Consider the following 25,425-nt stretch of genomic DNA (forward strand, 5'->3'; position numbering starts at 1 on the left):
AAAGGATATAAATGATGACATTTGAAATTTAAAAAATCCAAAAACTAGACACTCTGTTATTTGAAGATATAAACATAAATATAATTGTGATGAAATATTTGGTAATGATAGTGTTGTTTAAGAATAGGGATTCCTATGGAAGGATAATAAAAAATATGACTAGGCAGATATTCATACAGAGCTTCAAACGGTTTTGAGATACCTGATTTCTTAATAGTGGAATGAGAAATCTGAGTAATGCATGATTAATAGCCAATAAAGTTATTAGAATAATTAAATCAATGTTACCATTTAGTACCTGAGATATAAAATAAAACTATAAAATAAAGTATATAATCCTAGAAATGTGTCCATATTTAAAGCACCAGAATGCAGGTAAAAGAAACTGGAAATATAAATTCAAGTTTAGACCTATAGATTTTATATCTATAATTGGTGTTTCTGATTAATAGTTCTGCATTCATTCTACAAGGCATTATTCCTTTCTGTGTTGTAACTAGTAACCTCCAAAGAAATGAAGAATTAGAATTCTTTGATTAAAAAATTGTTATATTAATTGAATTATTATAACAATTTTATTGAATCTTTCTTGTTAGGATGATCAAACACAAGATAAATAAAACATTTTACTATGAATTAAACATATAAAATAACAATATTTTAAATATTATTTTTATTATTGAATATAATTTTATGCTCCCTAGGAAAATATATATATAAATTATAAATGTAAGTGAATACATATATATATATATATATATATCAAGTTAGGTAGTTTCAACTATAAGTATTAGAAATTATGATTTAAAAGATAAACCAAACAGCAGTTCATTTAACTGCAAGTCCAGAGATAAGGTGAGTTGAAGTAAGAAATAACCCAATTTCTCTGAGTTTCCTCATGGCTGTACCATATTCTGTATGTTAAATATGTCAATAAATTCACTATTGCTGAGTGATATTAGTCATCCTGGCTTCATATCTGTACCCTCTGACATGAAATGAAAGAGGGTATGACTTCTGGAGCCTGCCTCATTAGTATGAGCAAGGGTATTTCTCATAAGACTTCAGCAAATGTCATAACTCTTTGACTTGAATTGCATTGGATGCTAATGCTAAATCAATGCTAATTAATTTAGGCTTCTGTTCCTTAACCAGACCCTGCAGGGAAATGAATAAACTTGGCTGTACACTGGAACCACTTAGAAAATGTTATGGCCTGGGTCCTACACAGAGAGATTTGGATTTGATCTGTTTTGGGTGTCCTCTGAGCTTCAGGGATTTTGTGAACAAGTAAATGATTCTAACATGCAGCCAAATTTGAAATTCACCATCATAAAGGAATTAGGCCAACCCCTGGCATAGAGTATCCAATCCATATAAGACCAACTTTCTGTTTAACACATGTAATACAATGGAGAGGAAAGCTACCTAAATAAAATCATGTGTGTAAGGAAATGGACAGAAGGTGATGAGTAATATATAGGTAACTGATAGCAACATTTCCAGTTGTATATTAAAATGTCTACAATTTGAGATAAAAAATTCACTATGTATGTATCAAGATACTTACTTAGAATGTAGGATGATACAGATAAATAAATGACATTAAATTATATTCTTCAATGTGGTGTATGTATATATATATATGAATATATATAAATGAAGAATAGCAAGCATACAAATGCTTGTATTTGTGTGCTCTATTAATAAAACCTTTATAGATACAATAAAATGGAAAAATCATGCACTGCAATTGCCATAAAAGCTAAATATTCTACTTATTTCAATTATGATGAATAAAATACCTAAGCTTGAAACAGCTATTATCCTAAAATATTAACATATTTTCTAGCTTTAATGGCAAATTGGAGACACTGAAGAAATTTATTGAAGTAAAATCATTTAGGAAGGGGAAAACATTTTATTAAGAGTACCATATAAATTAGACACTGAATAAATAACCATGGAAATAGAATATAGGTATGAGGTTTGATGGGAAAGAAATATCAGAAAAATTTTAAACATTAAGTTCTTAAAGCAAATGGTCACTTTGACAATAGCATAAATGCCTTGAGCAACTGAAGAATGCATGAAAGAGTCATTGGATGCAGATTTATTCCTCAAGATTTTACGTACTTCACAATGGGACCTTCTGGTAACAATGGCATTGATAAATTACTAAATATTCTGAAGATTAACAAGTTTAACATCAAATTTTTTAATTCAAATTTATTGAATTTCAAAATTTTCTTCAGTGATATGAGGGAAAAAGCTCAAACCAACAATATGCTACTCAAAATCAGAATATTTTTTGCTTTGGGGAATGATATGAAATACTGTATAGTGCTTGTTGTATGCAAGCGTGAAAAACCAGGGGGTAAAAAGGAGAGATCATTTGAATTTTTTCACCCAAATCCAGCTCTGGTGGTAAAGTGATCTTTCAGCAACATGGTGTAGCCAGTTTTCCATGTTTCAATACTACATTTGTCAACATGTGGCCTATCATTCATCATTCAAGTTTTCTACTATGACTAGTAAAGATACCTAGGCATTTACTCTCTACTGAAGACCTTGAAAGGAAATTAAACCCCTGATGCAATTTCTAATATCTGTGGAGAAGAGAATCCTGCATTACTTTATAGGAAGTCAATTATCTGAGAATATGTGAAGAAGTAATAAAACACTCATCAATAAATGTCTTGGATTCTTCACATGACCAGAAATTAAATTTCTATAAAACCATTAATGACATATATAGTCATCTGAAAATTTTATGATGATAAATTCACCATTATTATTTAACTGACATTTCTTAGGTCATTTTAAGGAAAAAACAACAGAAATATGGAACCATTTACAAGATATGATTGGGTCAAATTGGAAACCTAAGTTAAAAAAAAAACAAAACTTGAGAGTTGTCTCCTATCAATGATTTCAGCATAATGGTGGAAAGTCTTTAGAAGTGCTGATCTTATTTCCTATTTTAGATGTGTGAGGGAGAGAGGCAAGAATGTTCTATTCTAGGCCAGACACATTTGGAAGTTATTAATCTGGAAAGCTTTAGGATTTGTGCAGAGGTTATTTCAACCAAAATTTGGCAAAGAGACTTCTCTCTGGTGCAGCAGTGTTATTCTTGCCAAAGAGGAGACAAGCTCGAAAGGAAGTTGTGCTCATGCCTATCTTATTGGCAATGGTGCCAAGTTAAGCAGAAAGTCTGTTGCAGGATAATGACTTCTGATGTTGTTGCCCAAAATCAGAGATGTGCTGCAAAGAAAAAGTGAGAAGTATATTCATCACAATCACAAAAATCATGTTAAAAGGATGCAACAGCCAGTAGGTGGATAGTAAGGGTATCCGAAGTGAATGCACTAACCTTGATGCCTAGAGAGATCTCTACAAATAAAGGGTGAAATTGAGAAAAAAAAAGAAGTGTGAGCTGTGGAGTCAGATAACAGAATAAAATAAGTCTTCAAAATAAAGATGAAAAGTAAGTCATTTTTGCAAAAGAAAAGTTGTTTAGTTGTAAGAATATTATATACTCTAAGTTATAAAGTTTCTATTACAGAATTACATTAACACAATATAATCTTCTATCTCCCATCGAATCAACTACTCTTCCAGATTTCATAATAACCTAAGTGAATGTTCTTTACAGGTATTAGCTAAATTAGTTCCCGTCCAAGAAAGGTATTTCATTGTCTTCATTTATAGGGAACTAAGACTCAGAAAAATAACTTTCTTTTGTTCACATACCTAATGTAAGATACATGGCATTGGAATGCAGAAAATCAGACCCATCTGCCCATCTGAGTATGTTTTCACTATACCCATTACCATTTCTTCTCCAGATTATATATATATAATGTATAATATATTATATAATACATATTATGCATTATATAATATAATATATTATGTACATATATATTATGTACATATAATATACATGTATACATACCTATATCCATATTCATTATACATATATATTATACAGAATATATATACCTATATAAGTGAATATATATGTATGTATATTATATATGTGTATCTATACATCCATATATAAATGAACGTATATGTATTTATATATATACATATATAAGTGTATGTATATATATATACGCACATATATATAAGTGAATACAATTATTTTGACATAATTTGGTTCATAAAATTTATGTATAACATTTTACATGATTATCTAATTCATAGTGTATAAATAATATTTATTTATTACAGATATTATCAATGACCTCTTAAAGTCACATATCTTCTTTTGATCTTTTACCATTGCAAATAATGAAATGGGGAACTTTTAATGTGTATTTTTGTGCCCTTAAATGTGTACTTCAAAATATTTATAGGAAGATTGATTAAAAATAAGGGTTTTTTTAGGGCAAAAATTTTTAATGTTGGGGTAAGGTATTAACTTAGCTGTAGGGCATTGTTTGGGAAATCCGTGTCCCAAGAGTGTCCGTGGGCTGAATGCTTACCACCGGTTCTAGACTCCAGCTTCTTGCTAATGCGATTCTGAGAAGCAGCAGTGTTGACTCAGTCATTGAATTTCTTCCGCCTAAATGGAAGACCTGGATGCAATTCCTGACTCCTGGCTTTACAATCCCCACAGTCCTGGCAGGTTTGGATATTGGAGAGTGAGCAAGCAGATAAGAGGGTGCTCTCTCTCTCTCTCTCTCTCAAATTTTTAAAAATTATATAAATGTTTATTTTTTAATTCTATTCTCCATGAAGTTTTTAAGTACCTTTTTATATCTATATCTATAATATCTATCTATCTATCGACCTAACAGAAGTATCTGTATCTATCAGAAGTAGAATAAAAGCATTTATATTAGCTCTTGTTGAATACATTGAAAATTGAATTCCACAGAAAACAAAGTCTCAGATGGAGATTGTCGCGAAATGAGTTTAGTATGAAGAACTCTTCATATATGTATGGTATTTTATACATTGTAACTCAATAAAGCTTTAAAGGAAAAGAAACTGCCGGCGCCGCGGCTCAATAGGCTAATCCTCTGCTCTGCGGCGCCAGCACCCCGGGTTCTAGTCCCGGTCAGGGCGCCGGATTCTGTCCTGGTTGCCCCTCTTCCTGGCCAGCTCTCTGCTGTGGCCAGGGAGTGCAGTGGAGGATGGCCCAAGTCCATGGGCCCCGCACCCCATGGGAGACCAGGAGAAGCACCTGGCTCCTGCCTTCGGATCAGTGCGGTGCGCCCGCCGCAGCCCGCCAGCCACGGAGGCCATTGGAGGGTGAACCAACGGCAAAGGTAGACCTTTTTTTCCTTTCTTTCTGTCTCTCTCTCACTGTCCACTCTGCCTGTCAAAAAAAAAAAAAAAAAAAAAAGGAAAAGAAACCATCTAAACCATCTATGGAAGAATTAAAGAACTATAGAGAAACAAGATCAGTCAAGGTGTCTCACATTGAGGCTAGGGGACCCAGACATTATTTGCTCACATAATCATAATTGGGGACGTCCCAGGGAAAGAGAAATAAAACTTGTGTAAAGTGATTCTAGCTGAGGGCTTGTCTCCATACTTGATCATAGCCAAAGACCAAGAAGTGATTGGGCATTTCTCAAAGCTGTCAGCCACCATCAGCCACAAAAGTTGAGTTAATGAGGGCTTCAGTCAAAGACTGAATTGTATTTCCAGATCATCTTGTTTCTTATTAGTTCTAACAGACATGACTTGGAGACTCTCAAACCTGTAACTTTAATATATTTCTAGACAAATGAGTCAGGTTCACCTTTTTGGGGAGCAACTCGGACTAGACTAAGTTACTGGAATTAAGACTTATTCTATGCATCTGCTCTCCCACAATATGGCGCTGGGAGAGGAGGAAACAGCTTCTACACAGCTGCCTTCAGTTCAACCAATAAACAGCAGGACCTGCTCCTGATTGGAGGAGAGCAGCGTACTCGGCGTGTGGGCAGCCGAGTTGGGATTGGCGGAAGAGGACTATAAAGGAGGAGAGAGACAACATGCACCAGGAACATCTAAGGGGAACACCTGAGGAACATCTGAGCAGCCCCCGAGAGAGCCGGCCGGCGCTGTGCCGCTCCCCCGCAGAAGTGGGGAAAGTGGCTGGGGGAACTGCCCTTCCACGGAGGTGGAAGGGACGGTAGCCAACCCGGGAAGAACCAGCAGCAAACCCGGGGAGGGCCGAGCAGACAAAAGAACAGCGCAGGGTCCTGTGTCATTCCTCCACGAAGACGGGGAGCGACACACCTTCCCACCTTTTTTTTTTTTTTTTAAGATTTATTTATTTGAAAGAGTTATGCAGAGAGGAGAAAGAGAGAGAGAGAGAGAGAGAGAGAGAGGTGTCTTCCATCCACTGGTTCACTCCCCAGTTGGCCACAATGGCCGAAGCTGCAACAATCCAAAGCCAGGAGCCAGAAGCTTCTTCTGGGTTTCCCATGCAGGTGCAGAGGCCCAATAACTTTGGTCATCTCCTACTGCTTTCCCAGGCCACTGCAGAGAGCTGGATGGGAAGTGGAGCAGCCAGGACTAGAACTGGCACCCATATGGGGTGCCGGCACTGCAGGTGGCAGCTTTACCCACTATGCCACAGCACCAGCTCTACCTTTCCACCTTTAAAACCACAAGAAGGCCGGCACCACAGCTCACTTGGCTAATCCTCTGCCTGTGGCACAGGCACCCCTGGTTCTAGTCCCAGTTGGGGCACTGGAATCTGTCCTGGTTGCTCCTCTTCCAGTCCAGCTCTCTGCTGTGGCCCAGGAGTGCAGTAGAGGATGGCCCAAGTGCTTGAGCCCTGCACTTGCATGGGAGACCGGGAGGATGGGGGAGCACCTGGATCCTGGCTTCAGAGCGGTGCAGCACGCTGGCCATGGTGGCCATTTTGGGGGTGAACCAACAGAAGGAAGACCTTTCTCTCTGTCTCTCTCACTGTCTAACTCTGCCTGTCAAAAAAAAAAAAAAAAAAAAAAAGTAAAACCACAAGAAGTGGGGCCAACGCCGCGGTGCACTAGGTTACTCCTCCGCCAGCAGCACCAGCATCCAATATGGGCACCGGTTCTAGTCCCAGTTGCTCCTCTTCTAGTCCAGCTCTCTGCTGTGGTCTGGGATAGCAGTAGAAGGTGGTCCAAGCCCTTGGGCCCCTGCACCCACATGGGAGACCAGGAGGAAGCACCCGGCTCCTGGTTTTTGAGTGGCGCAGCTCCGCCCATTGCAATCACTTAGGGAGTGAACCAACAGAAGGAAGATTTTTCTCTCTGTCTCTCTCTCTCACTGTCTGTAATTGGGTCAAATAAAATAAATAAATAAATAAATAAATAAATAAATAAATAAAAAACAAGAGGCAAATTCAGATGCTTCCAGTTAGAATTCCTTAAAGTTTTGAACCTCAGGTAAAGAAACAATGTGTGGGCTCTACAAACAAATTAGTCAATTTGAAGTATGAATTTGAGAACAGGGACAATTACAAGACAGTAAGCATATTCTGAGTTTCCCTGGGTGAGCTTCATTTTTACCTTCCCCTCATATGTACCCATTCTACCTCCAAGACAATGAAGCTTCACAAACCTAGATGTCAAAATCAAACTGAGCACACGTACTTGGTAATTCTTCTAAACGTAGTAAGGTAAGAAATAACCATATTTATGTGTCATGGTATAGTTTCATCCTGTACCTGGTCTTTCATTCAGTCAGTGAAATTGGGGTCTAAAAGTGGGCGAGCAACATGAACTTTTGTTGGAATACCTACCCTTAACTTTCCATTCATGCATTCTTTATTTTCTGAAAATATCTCTGGGTTAATTTATATATTTATGTCCTTGTTTATTAGAAAGGCAGAGCAATAAATAGAGAGACTGAGCAACAGAGAAAGAATGCAGGGGGAGTTATCTTCCATTCAATGATTCACTCTCCAGATGGCTATAACAGCCAGGCCTTGGCCAGGCTACATCACAGACAGTAGCATAACCTGCCACACCAAAACCAGCCCCTGATTCTTGATTTATTCTGATTATATAAATTTGAGAATATGTCCATTATTTACCAGCTTACCTTGCCCCCACAGACAATGCTTTTGTTAAGTATCTCCATAGATTTCTGTGGATTAGACTTAACATTATCTTCCTGTCTAACCTTGGTGGTCAGTGTGGTTGTGTACAGCTGGCTCTGAGTGTTACATACAACAACTAGTTTTTTAAAATTTCTGAAATCCTGTCACCCCCATCTCATTTCCCTGAGCTCCTGATTTCCCTATTGACTCTTTGCATGATATATCTGCTATTAATTTTTCAGTGACTATGGGCTCACTTTCTCCCAGTTACCTGCATATAATGCTAGAAGTGTGATGGAAGTGATGCTTCATGATCTCCAGAATTCTATCTGTTCTCTTATATTTTTTGATTATTATAATTCTGCAAAATACGAAATCTCCAATTATATTAAATTCCACACAATAAATATTTTCATATTATAAAACCATTGTAAGTGACAATGATATCCATACAAACATCATTTAAAAACAAATATGAAAAGTTTCAGAAACATAAAATAAAAACAAAGCAGACATTATAAACAAAAACAAAGGAGATGAAAGAGTAATTATTTTGTTTTAAATTCAAGTTGCTCAGTGATTAGTATTGTTACCCCTTTCTTCCGTTATGTTTCATTTGTTTTCGAACAGACTATGCCTATAAGTTAGCAAGTATTCTAGTATTAATATTTCCAGTTATGTTAGCTTTAGATTTACATTGAATGGACTAAAAATTCTTCACAAGTGATTTGACCAAGCACAGTTCATCTTCCAACAGTGTGAACAAATAATAAACATATATCAAAACACCACCTGTACTCCACGAATATACAATCTATAATCATTATCAATTAAAAAAGGAATAAACATGAGAAACAATGACAAAACAATGATAAAACAATGACTAGATCAGCCCTTGTCCTGACTGTTGATGAACAACTTAATACTTTATTCCCTTTAGTATTTTTTTTATTCTACTTAATACTATTGGTTGAACTCTGAGATTAACACACAATTATTCTTAGGTGTTTAAATTTAACTGAAAAGTGATCTCTGTTAAATATAAGGTAGGAATAGGAGAGGGAGGAGATGTATAATTTGGGACATGCTCAAGCTGACTCGCACCAAATGGTAGAGTTAGAAATGTGCCAGGAGATTTCAATTCAATCCCATCAAGGTGGCATGTACCAATGCCATCTCACTAGTCCAAGTGATCAATTTCTATTCACAATTGATCATACTGATAGGACTAAGAGTCAAAGGGATCACACAAACAAGACTAGTGTCTGCTAATACTAGCTGATAGAATAAAAAAGGGAGAGAACGATCCAACATGTGAAGCGGGATACATAGCAGACTCATAGAATGGCAGATGTCCTAAAAGCACTCTGGCCTCAGAATCAGCCCTTAAGGCATTCAGATCTGGCTGAAGAGCCAATGAGAGTATTTCAGGCATGGAAAGCCAAGACACTCTGGGGAAAAAAAAAAAAAAAAAAAAAAAAAAAAAAAAAAAAAAAACCCTAAATGAAAGATCTCTGCAAGTGAGATCCCAGTGGAAAGAACTGGCAATCGGGCCATCAAAGAAGGAGGTACCTTTCTCTGAAGGGAGGAGAGAACTTCCACTTTGACTATGACCTTGTCTAAATAAGATTGGAGTTGACGAACTCAAAAGGCTTCCATAGCCTTAGCAACTCATGACTAGAGCCTAGGGAGAATACTGACACCATAAACAAGAGTGTCAAATTGTTAAGTCAACAACAGGAGTCACTGTGCACTTACTCCTCATGTAGGATCTCTGTCCTTAATGTGTTGTCCAATGTGAAGTAATGCTATAACTAGTACTGAAACAGTATTTTACACTTTGTGTTTTGTTGTGCGTGCAAACTGTTGAAATCTTTACTTAATATATACTAAATTGATCTTCTGTATATAAAGATAATTCAAAATGAATCTTGATGTGAATGGAATGGGAGAGGGATCGGGAGATGGCAGGGTTGCAGGTGAGAGGGAAGTTATGGTGGGGGGGGCGAAGCCATTGTAATCCACAAGCTATACTTTGGAAATTTATATTTATTAAATAAAAGTATAAAAATAGAATAAACAATCTTATGAGAATTATATTTTCTCAGTCCTTATGTGAGTGAAGATATTTAATTACTGCACCTATAGTTAAATATCTTCTTCACTGGTTATGAAATTCTTAGGTGTCATTTCCTTCCTTTAGAGCTTTGTTAACTCTACTGTCTTCTAAGCATGAATGTGGCTACAGTGAAACCAGCACATCTTCTACAGTAGGAGAGTTTTGACCTTTGTTTTCAATAAGTGATGATATTGCTTTCATTTTCTCTTTTTTTTTTTTTTTTTTTTTTTTGACAGGCAGAGTGGATAGTGAGAGAGAGAGAGAGAGAGAGAGAGAGAGAGAGAAAGGTCTTCCTTTGCCGTTGATTCACCCTCCAATGGCCGCCGCAGCCGGCGCGCTGCAGCCGGTGCACCATGCTGATACGAAGGCAGGAGCCTGGTACTTATCCTGGTCTCCCATGGGGTGCAGGGCTCAAGGACTTGGGCCATCCTCCACTGCCTTCCCGGGCCACAGCAGAGAGCTGGCCTGGAAGAGGGGCAACCGGGACAGAATTCGGTGCCCCGACCAGGACTAGAACCCGGTGTGCTGGCACCGCTAGGTGGAGGATTAACCTATTGAGCCGCTGCGCCAGCCTTCATTTTATGTTTGAAATCCAATAGTTTTATCAGGCAAACTTGTATTTAAGTGATGATTATTGTAGTTGCTATTTTTAATACATCCTAATATATATGACTTTTAAATTTCTAAATTAGTGTCATGATTTTCTGGAAGGTTCCTTTTCTGACACCTTTTCACTTCTCCTGGTCTCCTAATTGTGCATATTTTTGCTTCTTTATTTATGAACCCAACAATTTGCTTCTATTTTTTAAAAATAATTTTTTAAAAATAATTCTTTTGCAACTTTTCAATTTTATTTAGTCATTAATATTAACATTTCTATGAAAGCCTATATTTCTATAACAAATTCAATTTTGCCTTCAATTTTTTTTCTGAAATTCTGTCTTAGTGTTTCATATCTTTTATAAACTAATTTTTTCCATAATCTTTTATACTGCTTAAAATTTTACCACATCGATATATTATTTACATTACATTTTTACTTTTCTTGAAATTCTCTGGTTTGTAACATTTTATCTTTAGCATAGTAACACCTTGTCTTGTCTTTTGCTTTACTCCTTTTATACCTTCATGCACCAATGAACACATCAGGTCATGTTTTGCTGAGCCCTTTGTATAATCTTATCATTACATAAAATGAATTCTTTATAACCTGAATATTTTTGGGAAGATTTGTTAGTTAAGAGAATATTGCTGCCCAAGGGAAATCAGTAGACATTCCTACTGCTCAGATTAAACAATATATGATGTTGATGTTGATTTTTCACATGTTTGTGTAGGTATGCATGTGTATGCTTGCATGTGGAACCATGAGAGACAAGGAGATGGGTGAAAAACAGAGAAAGGATTGATTCCCTTCAATTCATCATTGTACAGTAGTAGCTGCAGAACTTATTTTCCCTTTCATCAGCACTCAGGCTTGGTTCAATGTCTCTGAAATTCCAAATTCTACCACTGCCTTCACACTGTCCTGGACATTCTGTGGTAGAAAATTGGCCCTGATTGACATTTCAAGATGTGTTTTTCATTGATTCCCTGTTCTGGAAACTTCTACCTTGTAACAATTCTGCTGGATTCCAGTAGCAAGAACTTGTTTTTCATATTCACTGTAATCTTAAGCCTTCTTTTACTATATACAGTATTTGTCTCTTCTTCTTTTGCCTTCATGCCCGGGATTATTGATAACTTTTATTGAAGATGAAATTATATTGTCTGTTTTTAATTTTCATTGTCATTTTGGGTGAAATTCAGAGACAGAAAGGCACTGGTGAATTGAATCCATAATTTATAAGGGTAATGCTCTTCTGTTTTGGAATTATTTTTTCTTCCCTTAGTTTGAATTATAGCTGAGTGTTTTTGTTTTTTTTTTTTTTTAAGGCTAATTGAATATGGACCCTAGAATGACTAACCAAGTGCCAGGTGTAGTCTACTTAGGAAATATGAGAATGTGTCTAAATAATTTCCACAGTACCACAAAAAGTAAATGATCCTTGAATGACTTTGTTTCTTACAAGAATTTCTTTTCTCTGTCACCTTTATTTCTGTTGTCTAAATTCCACTTCAAATTTTAAAGGACACTTTTTTCTTTGACAGGCAGAGTTAGACAGTGGGAGAGAGAGACAGAGAGAAAGGTCTTCCTTCCATTGGTTCACCCCCCAAATGGCTGCCACGGCCAGCACTGTGCTGATCTGAAGCCAGGAGCCAGGCACTTCCTCCTGGTCTCCCATTCGGGTGCAGGGCCCAAGCACTTGGGCCATCCTCCACTGCCTTTCTGAGCCACAGCAGAGAGCTGGACTAGAAGAGGGGCAACCGGGACAGAATCCAGTGCCCCAACCAAGACTAGAACCCGGGGTGCCGGTGTCGCAGGCAGAGGATTAGCCTAGTGAGCCGTGGCACCGACCAATCTTGTGCTTTTCAAGAGAGACTTGATCTATTATTTTAAAACTTAGTGAAATGACGGGTTCCATAATAATATATATACTTGGTAAATGTGTTGGCTTTTTCTTAAGTAGATTCGGTCACAGTTTTGACATTTGCTAACTAAATTTATGTAAATTTCAAAATTAATTGTACTTTATGCACACAGCTAAATTAAGTGTGCATAATTATTATTTAAAGCATATATATGAATGATGTTATCTTTAAATGTTTTGTAACAGATATAGCATTTATCATAATGATAGTCATAACAAAATAAAGACATTTTATTTACTACTTATAATAATGTATGTCTGAATGTATAAAAGTATTGGCCGGCGCCGTGGCTCAATAGGCTAATCCTCCGCCTTGCAGCGCCGGCACACCGGGTTCTAGTCTCAGTTGGGGTGCCGGATTCTATCCTGGTTGCCCCTCTTCCAGGCCAGCTCTCTGCTGTGGCCCAGGAGCACAATGGAGGATGGCCCAAATCCTTGGGCCCTGCACCCGGATGGGAGACCAGGAAAAGCACCTGGCTCCTGGCTTCAGATCAGTGCGATGCGCCGGGCACAGTGCGCCAGCCACGGCGGCCATTGGAGGGTGAACCAACGGCAAAAGGAAGACCTTTCTCTCTGTCTCTCTCTCTCTCACTGTCCACTCTGCCTGTCAAAAATCAAATAAAAAAAAAGTATTTTAGATTTTGATAACAGAGTATATTTTGTTTGGGGACTTACAAAATGATGTTTATTAAATTTGAATTTTAAAGCATTTCTTATAAAATATGACAAATTGCAAATTTATATATTTATAAAATATCCATTAATTTGTTTCATTTCTAGATCATGTGGTTATTTCCTTTAAGTAGCACTCAGTACCTTGTTTTTATTCTAAAATTATTCCTCTTGAGCAGTGCTTGAAAGAAAAAACACATATGGAGAATTTATACATTTTAAACAGTATTTAAAATTATACATTTTCAAGCTGAATTAGAATATAATTTGAATATATGTGTGTATTATATGAACATTATGCAGCATATACCCATCCATATATTGGCTTACATAATTTTTTAAATATTTATTTATTTATGTGAGAGAAAGAGTAATAGACAGTGAGAGGGAGAGACAGAGAGGTCTTCCGTCTGCTGGTTCACTGCTTAAATGGCTGCAATGACTGGAGTTGTGCCAATCCGAAGCCAGGAGCCAGGAGCTTCTTTCAGGTCTCCCAGTTGGGTGCAGGGGTCCAAGGACTTAGGACATCCTCCACTGCTTTCCCAGGGTGGATCAGATGTGGAGCAGCTGGGACATGAACTGGTGCCCAAATGGTATGCCAGCACTGCAGGTGGCGGCTTTACTCGCTACGCCACAGTGCCAGCCACTTACATTATTAAGCAATAATACAGTACACTGTAAATTCACCTAAATATATAAGAATTATATTTAAAAACAGCTTACAGTGTCTTTTTTTAAAGATTTATTGTATTTATTTGAAAGACAGAGTTACAGAGAGGTAGAGACAGAAAGAGAGGTCTTCCATCCGCTGGTTCTGTTTGTTTTCAGACGGTCTTTATTTCACCTTCATTCCTAAATGAGAGCTTTACTGGCACAATATTCTGGTCAGTGCTCAAGGATGTGCTGAGAATCCTTCCTTCTTCTCTTCTCCCTCCCTACTTCCTTCTTTCCTTCTTTCTATTTTTTTTTTTTTTTAAGATTTATTTATTTTGTTTGCAAGTCAGAGTTACACAGAGAGAGAAGGAAAGGCAGCGAGAGAGAGGTCTTCCATCTGCTGACTCATTTCCTCAATTGGCTGCAATGGTCACAGCTGTACTGATCTGAAGCCAGGAACCTGGAGCTTCTTCCAGGTCTCCCACATGGGTGCAGGGGCCCAAGGGCTTGGGCCATCTCCTACTGCTTTCCCAGTCCATAGCAGAGAGCTGGATCAGAAGTGGAGCAGCCGGGCTGGCGCCCATATAGGATGCCGACACTATAGGTGGCGGCTTTACCTGCTCCACCACAGCGCAAGCCCCCTTCTTATTTTTAAAATATTTATTTATTTGAAAGCTGAGTTACAGAGAGGAGAGACAGGAAGTGTGTGTGTGGGGGGGGGGGGACAGAAAGAAAGAGATAAGGAGAGAGAGTGAGATCTTCCATTGCTTTTTCACTTCCCAGATGGCTACCTTTGATGACCAGAGCTGGGCAAGGATGAATCAAGGAGCCAGGAGCTTCATCCAGGTCTACTAGATGGGTACAGGAGCCCAAGCAGTTGGGTCATTTTCTCCTGCTTTTCCAGGAGTATTAGAAGAGAGCTCAATTGGAGGTGGAGCAGTTGAAACTCAAACCTGTCCCCATATGTGATACTGGTACAGGGCCAGCCCTCTTCTTATTTATGAGATAATGCATTTTTAATTTACATTACAATCAAAGGCTTAATGCCCCCCTGTAAGAATTCAACCAGAAAAAGTAAAAAAGCCTTTAGTTCACTGGGAATATAAACAAGGAGTATAAACTGTAATCAAGTGAAAAAATGTCCATTTCTCTCATCAACAGTAAATTTTGATGTAAATACAAATCATTACAACTATAGTATTATTCTTAACCACTGGTTTGAAAAAGATATAAAATAAAGAATACCAAATTATATTTACAATACTGCTACACACAGGCAATTTTTTCTTTTTTTTTTTTTTTCATTTTTCGGTTTTTTGTGTTTTGGGATTTTGTTTTGTTTTTGTTTTGTTTTTAATTTTAGCTTCCAAATGTAAGGGAGAACATACGATATTTGTGTTTCTGTGTCTGGCTTATTTCACTCAACATGATGTCCTGCAGTTGCATCCATTTGGATGTGAATGATAGAATTTCGTCCGGATTTTAAGTGTCAGTATATTGAATGCTTGACCTAGCAAATGTCTTGCATGGCTGGCATTTTAGCTTCCTGGCACGAAATGAGCGATTCTATGAATCTTGAGAAATCTTGAATTATTTTGTGGAGATGTTGACTTAAAGAGCAAATCAAATATAACAACTGTGAAAAAGACTATTGATTAGTTGTTGTCTTCTTACATAGCCCAGGAGGTTAAATCATGTGGAATATTAGCAGCATGTAGATAATTTGAAGAGAATTATATCAAGGAATTAACCAAATAGTTTATATAAAATACACAATGCTTAAAGATAGACAATATACCTTCCAGTAGTTATAAATGATATGTACAAATGGATAAACAATGACACATACCCCATATTGTAAGGCATATACATTTAGAAAAAAATATATATATATATGGGATTTGGGCACAGTGAGTTAAACCAGTGCTTGCAATGTCAGCATCCTGTGTCAGAGGGCCAGTGTGGACATTTGGAGAGTGAACTAACAGAAGTGCTTACATGCTCACACTTGCTCCCCATCCTCCCTTTCTGTCTCTCCCTTTTTCCTTTAAGATAAATAAGTAAATAATAAATCTTTGCAAAAACCAGAAATTCACGTTATTTAGAATCCACACCAACAATCTCCTCTTTGAACTCAAAAAATAAGAAAACAGTTCGTCTTTTTATTGGAACAAGTATGCCAAATTTCCTACTTATTTCTACTCACTCAAATTTCTGATATTTTAAATAATACTAAAGACTCTCACAATGAAAAGGAGCAATTCTGTGTATTTTACAAGTGGATTTTATATTTTAGTAGAATAGAATGCAGCATTTATATTTTTTGATGCTAATACCATTGGCAATGCTTATTAAAAGTGTGGCATGTACCAATGCCATCTCACTAGTCCCAGTGATCAATTTCTGTTCACAATTGATCATAATGATAGGACTAAGAACCAAAGGGATCACATAAACAAGAATAGTGTCTGCAAATACTAGCTGATAGAATCAAAAAGGGAGAGAATGATCCAACATGGGAAGTGAGATACTCAGCAGACCCATAGAATGGCAGATGTCCTAAACAGCACTCTGGCCTCAGAATCAGCCCTTAAGGCATGCAGATCTGGCTGAAAAGCCCATGAGAGTATTTCAGGCATGGAAAGCCAAGACACTCTGGGGAAAAAAAAGAAAAAACCTAAATGAAAGATCTCTGCGAGTGAGATCCCAGTGGAAAGAACGGGTCATCAAAGAAGGAGGTACCTTTCTCTGAAGGGAGGAAAGAACTTCCACTTTGATCATGGCCTTGTCTAAAATTATCAGAGTCAGTGAACTCAGGGGGCTTCCATAGCCTTGGCAGCTCATGACAAGAGCCTAGGGTGATTACTGATGCCATAAACAAGAATGTCAATTTGTTAAGTCAACAACAGGAGTCACTGTGCACTTACTCCTCATGTAGGATCTCTGTCCTTAGTGTGCTGTACTACATTGAGATTTAATGCTACAACTAGTACTCAAACAGTATTTTTCACTTTATGTTTCTGTGTGGGAGCAAACTGTTGAAATCTTGACTTAATGTATGCTCAACTGATCTTCTGTATATAAAGAGAAATGAAAATGAATCTTGATGTGAATGGAAGGGGAGAGGGAGTGGGAAAGGGGAGGGTTGCAGGTGGGAGGGACGTTATTGGGGGGAAGCCATTGTAATCCATAAGCTGTACTTTGGAAATTTATATTCATTAAATAAATGTTTAAAGAAAAGTGTCTGTGAAATGTTTTTGCAAGCCTTGATTTTTCTTTAGAGCTTTAACTTTTAATTTCGTACTACAGGTAGTACTGTATGTGAAATCATGTTGCTAATTTAAGTTATTTATTAAGCATCAATACTCTCTCTTACTCTGCCATCACCATAATTGTCATTTTCCAATTTAATTGATTGAGTTTTTATCTTTCCAATACTGAGATCAAAATCCTTAAGAGTTCTCCTCATTCCTCACTCTGGCTCATCTTCTGATACTAAATTTTGTTCAAATCTTTTTCTAGCCTACATCAGAACTATATCTCAAATTGAATGTACCTTGTGACTGCCTTTCAGGTTTTCATAATCTCATGAGTCATAAAACAATAGTTTCCTTGATGACCTTCATACTACCAAGTCCTCCCTTAAATGTCTACTCTATAACAATTATTGTATTACTTCCATGCTTAAAAATAAAATATTTACAACTAATTAATTTTTTGATCAGTGCTTTTTGTTCTATTTTTCACAATGACATCTAACTTATTTCTGTTATAATCTTTAGTACTTTAATCAACATTTAAGATTTGAAATGTTCCTAGAATTAGTTCAATGTATTTTGTGTAAAAGGATTTTTGATTTCTCACAAGAGAACAAAATAGAGTGTATTAATCTTATTAATTCATTTTCAGCTGCTTACTATGGAAACTTCACACTTAAATAGGCATTCAGAATGTGTTTTGCTTCTTTGTAATTCATAAAGACTTTGCTCCTAGCTGTTGGCTTGAAAGATTCTGCCAAATAATGCCAATTCTGAAATTATTTCATGCCACAAACTTAAAACCAGATTGAAGTTTTCACAAAAAATAAACGTTTTTCTAGCCATCAACAGCAACCACTTTTTCTAATTTGTACAAAATCAGATTCAAATATATAAGACTGTGGCTTTCAGTGTTAGTTACTAGTAGTTACTTTGTTCACAGGGAATTTGTTTTCTGCAAATATCCATCCATCTCTATAAGACTCAGACGAGACATCCTCAGTCTTATTGCCATATGGCCAGGTACCTTCCTGTAGATTTGATCCTTGTAATGACACCACATGAAGTCTTGGGCCACCTGTTATTTGAAAAGACAAAACAAACCTTTTGCACATATACTAAGCATTCAAGCATTGTCAGTTATTTACAGGCAACTCCTTTAAATTACTCAAGTCGAAATTATTTATTCAAAAGAGAAAAAGATAAATACCTGCAATATTTATATACATTCCTTATAGTACCTATGGATATGACATGGTAGTGATTTCAAGAAATTCCAGATTTTATCCTCTTCAAATTTCTTTAATATTTTCATTGATTGCAATGGAATGACTGAATCGTTGTATTTACTAGAGTTATTTTAAGTAAAATCAATGTATTGAGATAGTTCATTGGGACTTGTTAATATCTATTTTTGACTTTTCCATTTTAAAATGTTTTAATGAAATATATTTATTTTTAATATTATTTAATTTTGAACATCTTAATTTGCATATAATATTCCTAAAATTAAAAAAAAAATATTCATATTTAACCATGCATATTTATGATGTACAATGAGAAGAAGTTAGAACATATACTCAATGTGTGGCTATCAAATCAGGTAAAATAATATTCCTATCTCTTTAAACATCTAAAAAGACTTTATTGTTCTTTTCTTTCTTTAAAGGATTTCATAATAAAGTGATTCTCAGTGTCACAGCAACTTCATGAAAATTACTAAAACACAATTCTCATAAATTCTAATGTTAATGTGATACTAATGCAAATAATAGATCCATTATATTTTTAGAATTATACTTATGAATTATATTGGATTGAACATTTTCTGTGGAATACATGGCAACACTTAGCCCATATTCATAGCATAAACCAATCAAGTTAGAAAATCAGTCTTTCATTATTATTTATCAATCTATTAAGTGGTTAGAAAATGAATTTGAAATGTGCCCCTAAATGAAAGAAAAGTGGGAAAATGGGAGGAAGTGGTGTGGGAGTCAGGTCCTGGGGTTGCTAGCCACGTGACTTAGAAAAATCATTTTATCCTTGGTGCTTCCATTTATACCATCTATAAAGTGAGAATAAGAAAACCTCTTCCACATATCTCAAAACTTTATTGAACATATGAGATCACATAATATATTTGACAGTGTTAAAATGCAATGTGGGCCGGCGCCGCGGCTCAATAGGCTGATCCTCCACCTAGCGGCACCGGCACACCGGGTTCTAGTCCCGGTCGGGGCGCCAGATTCTGTCCCGGTTGCCCCTCTTCCAGGCCAACTCTCTGCTGTGGCCCGGGAAGGCAGTGGCGGATGGCCCAAGTGCTTGGGCCCTGCATCCCATGGGAGACCAGGATAAGCACCTGGCTCCTGCCATCGGATCAGCACAGTGCGCTGGCCACAGCACGCTGGCCGCGGCGGCCATTGGAGGGTGAACCAACGGCAAAGGAAGACCTTTCTCTCTGTCTCTCTCTCTCACTGTCCACTCTGCCTGTCAAAAAATAAATAAAAAATAAAAAACAAAAAATAAAATATAAAAAAAAATGCAATGTGGCTTTGCAAACAAATGAAAAGTATTTCTAAAAATTAAAAATATATTTATTATTGCAATATATATTATGCTTAAGTTTATAACAATTATTTTCAAAATCTCTGATAGTAACTACATGTCACTGTATACGATACTTTTAATTCATCATGTCATTACTCTTTTAATAAACTGAGGTTGCCAGTTTTATTAAACTCTCTGATCCTCAATTTTCCAAATGAAAGAATTTTGGTAAGCATTTGCAATAGATTATCAATATTTATTAGATGCATGATAATATGAGATTTTAGTAATCCTTACCCATCAAGGAACTAAAAGCTTAATAGCAGAGATAAGCCATCCAAAGATTGTAATACAAGATAGCAGATGTGATAAATCCCTAAATGTTTCAGCAAGCAAATTTTAGAGCAGGGTGAATCATGTGTGGCTTAGTATATAAGTCAGATTACAGGTGCTACTGTTGTTTTGAAACACTCACTTTCAGAAATGGACTACAGGAAGTAATGAAAGTTAAGAGAGTTACACACTGCATGTCTCTGTAAGGGACAAGGTGTCCTGTAAGTATTAATACTGGAACAGTGAACTAAACCAGGACTGCAGAGGAAATTTCAAATAGTCATCAAAATAATTAGTACATTTTTAAAAAAGGAAATCTTAAAATTCAGACTTTTACTCATTGATAAAGTATATAACACTTCCACCATTTTGTTTTTGTATTGAAAATGTATGACTTATTTTAGTTGTAAAGTGTTTCTTATGCTACAAATATATCTTATAAAGAAATGTTGAATTATAGTGTAGCAATCATTTTATGCATACTAAATGTTAGATAATTATAAAATGTATCTTTTTAAATTGATTTATTGAACTAATAAATGGCTTACTAGTCAATTATACCTAAAACTGTCTTACCCCTTATTAATTTTAGTGTATTTCAGTGGCTACTACTGCTTCTTAGAATTCCATTTCAGCTATGGATGCAAGTCATTGATTGAACTATCTCCTCTCCCTTCACTGATGTCCTCCAGCCTTAAGATTTCTGGAGATTTCAGATTGTAAATGAAAGCATTCCTTCCACCCTTCCTTTCTTCCTTTGTCTAACTATCCTATCATTTTTTAAGATATTGCTTATCATGAAACATGTGAGATGATTAAAGTATTAAAATATTAAAGTTACTTTAAACAGTAATCAAATTATAATGTGTCAGTTTCATTATTATCCTTTTTTGTATACTATATTAACTACCACATATCAGAGAAAACATATGATATTTGTCTTTTTGGCACTTGCTTATAGCCCTTGCTGTATTTCCTTCAGAACAGTGCACTTTCTACTTTTGCTTGTTGAACATTATGGTTAGTTTTGCATTAAGCCTGTGATTATAAAGTAAATTGAAATTATGTAATTTCAATTTAAAAAAAGGTAAAAAAAATTTTTAGAAAAATGTTTGAAGGTGGGAAAGAGAGGAGGGAAATATTATTATCTCCTTAGAATTATATCTATGAATATATGAAGTCTGATCTCTTCATATTAATAAAAATAAAAAATTAACCTAAAATAAATTTAATTAAAAATTTAAAATGTATATTGTGAAACAGCACAAGAATGATTACTAACTTCTTTTATAGCTCCCAAAAGTAAAAAAGATAGCATTTGAGGAAAGAAATTCAGAAGTAAGTCTGTGGTGGTAATTGGCTCAGATTACGTGCAAGAAAACTTTAGGGGCTCAATGGGCTACAGCCCTGGCCTGAAGCACCAGCATCCCGCAGGGCACCGGTTCTAGTTCTGGTTGCTCCTCTTCTGATCCAGCTCTCTGCTGTGGCCTAGGAGGATGACCCAAGTCCTTGGGCCCCTGCACACATATGTGAGACCTGGAAGAAGCTCCTAGCTCCTGGCTTTGGAACAGCGCAGCTCTGTCCATTACTGCCAACTGGGGAGTGAACCAACAAATGGAAGACCTCTTTCTCTGTTAACTCTGTCTTTCAAATAAATAAAATAAATCTTAAAAAAAGAAAACTCCGGAGATAAAAAGATAATATGAACATAAGCCAACGCCTACAGTGCTAGCATCCCATATGGGCGCTGGCTCGAGTCCCAACTGCTCCTCTCAACAATCTCTCTCTCTGTTGTGGCCTGGGAAAGCAGTAGAAGATGGACCAAGTCCTTGGGCCTTTGTAATCATGTTGGAGACTCAGGAGAATCTCTTGGCTCCTAGCTTTGGATCAGCCCAGATCTGGCTGTTGCAGCCATTTGGGGAGTGAACCAGCATTCTCTGTCTCTTTCTGCCTCTGCCTCTGCCTCTGCCTCTCTGTAACTCTGCCTTTCAAATAAGTAAATAAATCTTTTAAAAAACATGACAGAAAGGATTGTGTTGCACAATACCTTGTTGTGATAAGTAATGGTGTTTGTGACTTAAGCAAAATGGATAGTCTATTATTTTAAACATTTTTAATAAAAATTATATGAGGATGTTCAAAAAGTTCATGGCAATGCATGTCATGAAAATACTAGTTTCAGGACTGGCGCTGTGGCATAGCAGGTAAAGCTGCTGCCTGCAGTGCCACCATCTCATATGGGCGCCGGTTTGAGTCCCAGCTGTTCCCCTTCTGATCCAGCTCTCTGCTATGGCCTGGGAAACCAGAAGAAGATGGCCCAAGTCCTTGGGACCCTGCACACTGGTGGGAGACTCGGAAGAAGCTCCTGGCTCCTGGCTCCTGGCTTTGGATGGGCTCAGCTCCGGCCTTTGCAGCCATCTGGGGAGTGAACCAGCTGATGGAAGACCTCTCTCTCATTGACCCTCCCTCTCTCTTTGTGTATTTCTGACTTTCAAATAAATATATAAATCTTTTCTTAAAAAAAAAAAGAAGGAAAATGCTAGGTTCAGATTAAAAATTTTTTTTCACCAAAGTAAACATATCTTTTTTTCTGTTTTCTGCAGTTTGAAGTATTCTCATACATTCATGTAAACGACTTAGTAAAACATTTGAGAAAATAATCAAAAATGAAATCTAAAAGATTGGATTTAGAAATAAAATCAAACAGCTATATTAACTTTAGAATTCGCATTAATATTGTTACTGTAGCGGACAAAGCTGCAAGTAAAGAAATTATACTATTGCTCATATATAGAAGTTTGTCTTTCTTAAAAAAACTCTATTTTAAGAAATTCTTTAAAATATTTTAAAAATTAATCAGTAAAGATTTTTCTGAAAATAATTGTTCTAATAGTTCTATGCTTTATTTCATGATTCAAAATTTAACATGTAGTATAGCTACTAAAGATTTATGGCTCTACTTCACCCACATGTTCTCCACGAAATCAACTATAATTTATGATTGACTTTGACTTAATGAGTTTAGGAGGAAATCCTTGTATTTACCTTCTTTTATAGAGAGAATATTTTATTGAAATGTTGCCTTGCCTTGCCTTGGAGAATTCTCCTGATCATATGAGAAGAACTAGCTTAGTTTGTTGGAATGTGGTTGACTAAAATGGTGTTTGAAGATGGATAAATAGTGAATGGTTAAAGGGTAGACTGAACTAGAGTTTGTGTTGAATAGACAATATCTAAGTACCTTAATTTTGCGGTTTATCTTCAATTTTTCATATTATTCAATTATTAATAGAAAAATGTTTTCAAACTTGTTGCAAATGTCTATCAAATAACCATCCAAAAATTGAAACCAAAAGTGTATGCTTAACATAAAGGAGTACCATGTTTGTGATTATAAAAGTCACATCTGTTGAAGACATTGAATTCAATGCCATTTCAGTCTTATAACCATGATCTTATCTATAAAAAAAACTTCCTTTAAAGGAATGATAAAAAAATTTTGATCTGTTGGTGCTTTAGTTAAACAGTTATTGTATGATCTATTCCAGGGTCTACCTATGTTAGAAATTTGCCAAATGGTTCTTCAATCTTATTTCTGCAAATGCAGTCCTGCAGTAGAATAGATTAATGCATCCCAGAAAATTAGGCAACCAATATTTTAGATAACTATCTATTAACCCTGTTATCAATCTAAAAATAATCCTATTATTTAAATAGAATGATTGCATTGAAATACAAAGCATAAAATTGAAAGTGTTGTTTCCTTAAAATTGTGTTGCAGCTGTGACTGTAAGTCTGGATGGACTGGAAAAAACTGCAGTGAAGAAATAAATGAATGTGACTCTGACCCATGCATGAATGGAGCTCTGTGTCATGAATCTATTGTCCCTGGGCAATTTATATGTCTGTGCCCACCCTTTTATATGGGACAATTTTGCCATCAACGCTACAACACATGTGATCTAATCAATGATACTTGCAGAAATAACTCAACGTGCTTGACTTTGGTAGATGGAAATCATTGTATTTGCAGAGAAGGTAAGAGAGCTTGCATGTGTTTTAAAGTTTTAAATTAATTTGTCAATTTACTTACTTTTGTTTTGTCCCTATGGGATGATGATCCCTAAGAATGAGTTGAAAAACCCTTCAAACACTAAAGGATGATAGAGTATCTGACTCCAAATTGAGTTATAAAAATATGTTGATAAAATACCCCTAAGGAGATAATTGCATAGACTTGGGTAGAAGTAAGGAATGGTAAAACTTTGCAGGTCTTTGACCCAGTTTTTTTGGGGGGGGTTTGTTTGTTTGTTTTGTTTTTTGTTTTTCTTTCCTGTTGGAAATCAACTTCCCTTCTTTGTTAAAATTTCTCTTTCCTAAAAATTGTGTTCTGTTGTGATCCTGACAATAGCAGTTAAATATGCATAGAGAAATAGCCTAGGTGATCAGATGCTTCATTATAACTTTGCATCTGGAGCTATACAGAAATATTACTTCTATGCTAAGATTGGTCTATTACCATCTTGTGACTCTAGTGGTTACTTTATTCCATAAGACCAAACTCATATAAGAGAGAATGTACTGACTGAAGGATATAATTGAAACCCCTGAATCTAGCCAATCCTGAGGCCAGTACACCTCTGGCTTTCTGAGCCCTGTTAGCCAATATTTCACTTGTTACAATGAACTTTGTTGGCAAGGGTCTCTTTGGATGTGATTAGTGCCCTAGTTATGTGGGGACATACTTAGTACTTAATGTACCAATGACTACCCAAGAACTGTACCATCTTCAATGGAAATGATTCTTGCATAAAACTAGTAGGCACTTTGAGTATAACTGTAAGTTCTGTTTAGAGGTCAATAAGTGCATTTTACTTTCTAGTAGTCACTAGTGGTAGTTCAAGACCCAGCTGCTCCACTTTTGATACAATTCCCCATTAAGCAGAGGATGGCTTAAGTGCTTGGGTTCTTGCACTCAAGTGGAAGACCCAAAAGAAGCTCTTGGCTACGGGCTTAAGCCTGGTCCAGCCCTGAACATCATAGGCATTTGGGTAATGAACCAATGGATAAAAGATTCTCTCTCTCTCTCTCTCTCTCTCTCCTCTCCCCCTCTCTCCCCCTCTCTCCCCCTCTCTCTCCCTCTCTCTCTCTCTCTTTCTCTGTCTCTCTGTAACTCTGAGTTTCAAATAAATAAATCTTAAAATAGAAAAAATATGGAGTTTTTATAAAGTACATAATTAAATATTTTCTCAGCAAAATTAAGAAAAAAAC

The 25,425-nt window shown here is 36.3% G+C and overlaps 1 protein-coding gene across 1 annotated transcript in view; it reads left to right on the top strand.

Moving 5' to 3' along the window:
• EYS (eyes shut homolog) overlaps positions 1–25,425 on the top strand; it is a 1,404,981-nt gene that overhangs the window by 119,664 nt on the left and 1,259,892 nt on the right. The window contains exon 5 of the mRNA XM_070074646.1: positions 23,936–24,192. Within this exon, the coding sequence (XP_069930747.1) occupies positions 23,936–24,192 (257 nt within the window). The remainder of the gene's footprint in view (positions 1–23,935; positions 24,193–25,425) is intronic.

This window comes from Oryctolagus cuniculus, chromosome 5 (genome assembly GCF_964237555.1).
Source record: "Oryctolagus cuniculus chromosome 5, mOryCun1.1, whole genome shotgun sequence".
NCBI classification, from domain to species: Eukaryota; Metazoa; Chordata; class Mammalia; order Lagomorpha; family Leporidae; genus Oryctolagus; species Oryctolagus cuniculus.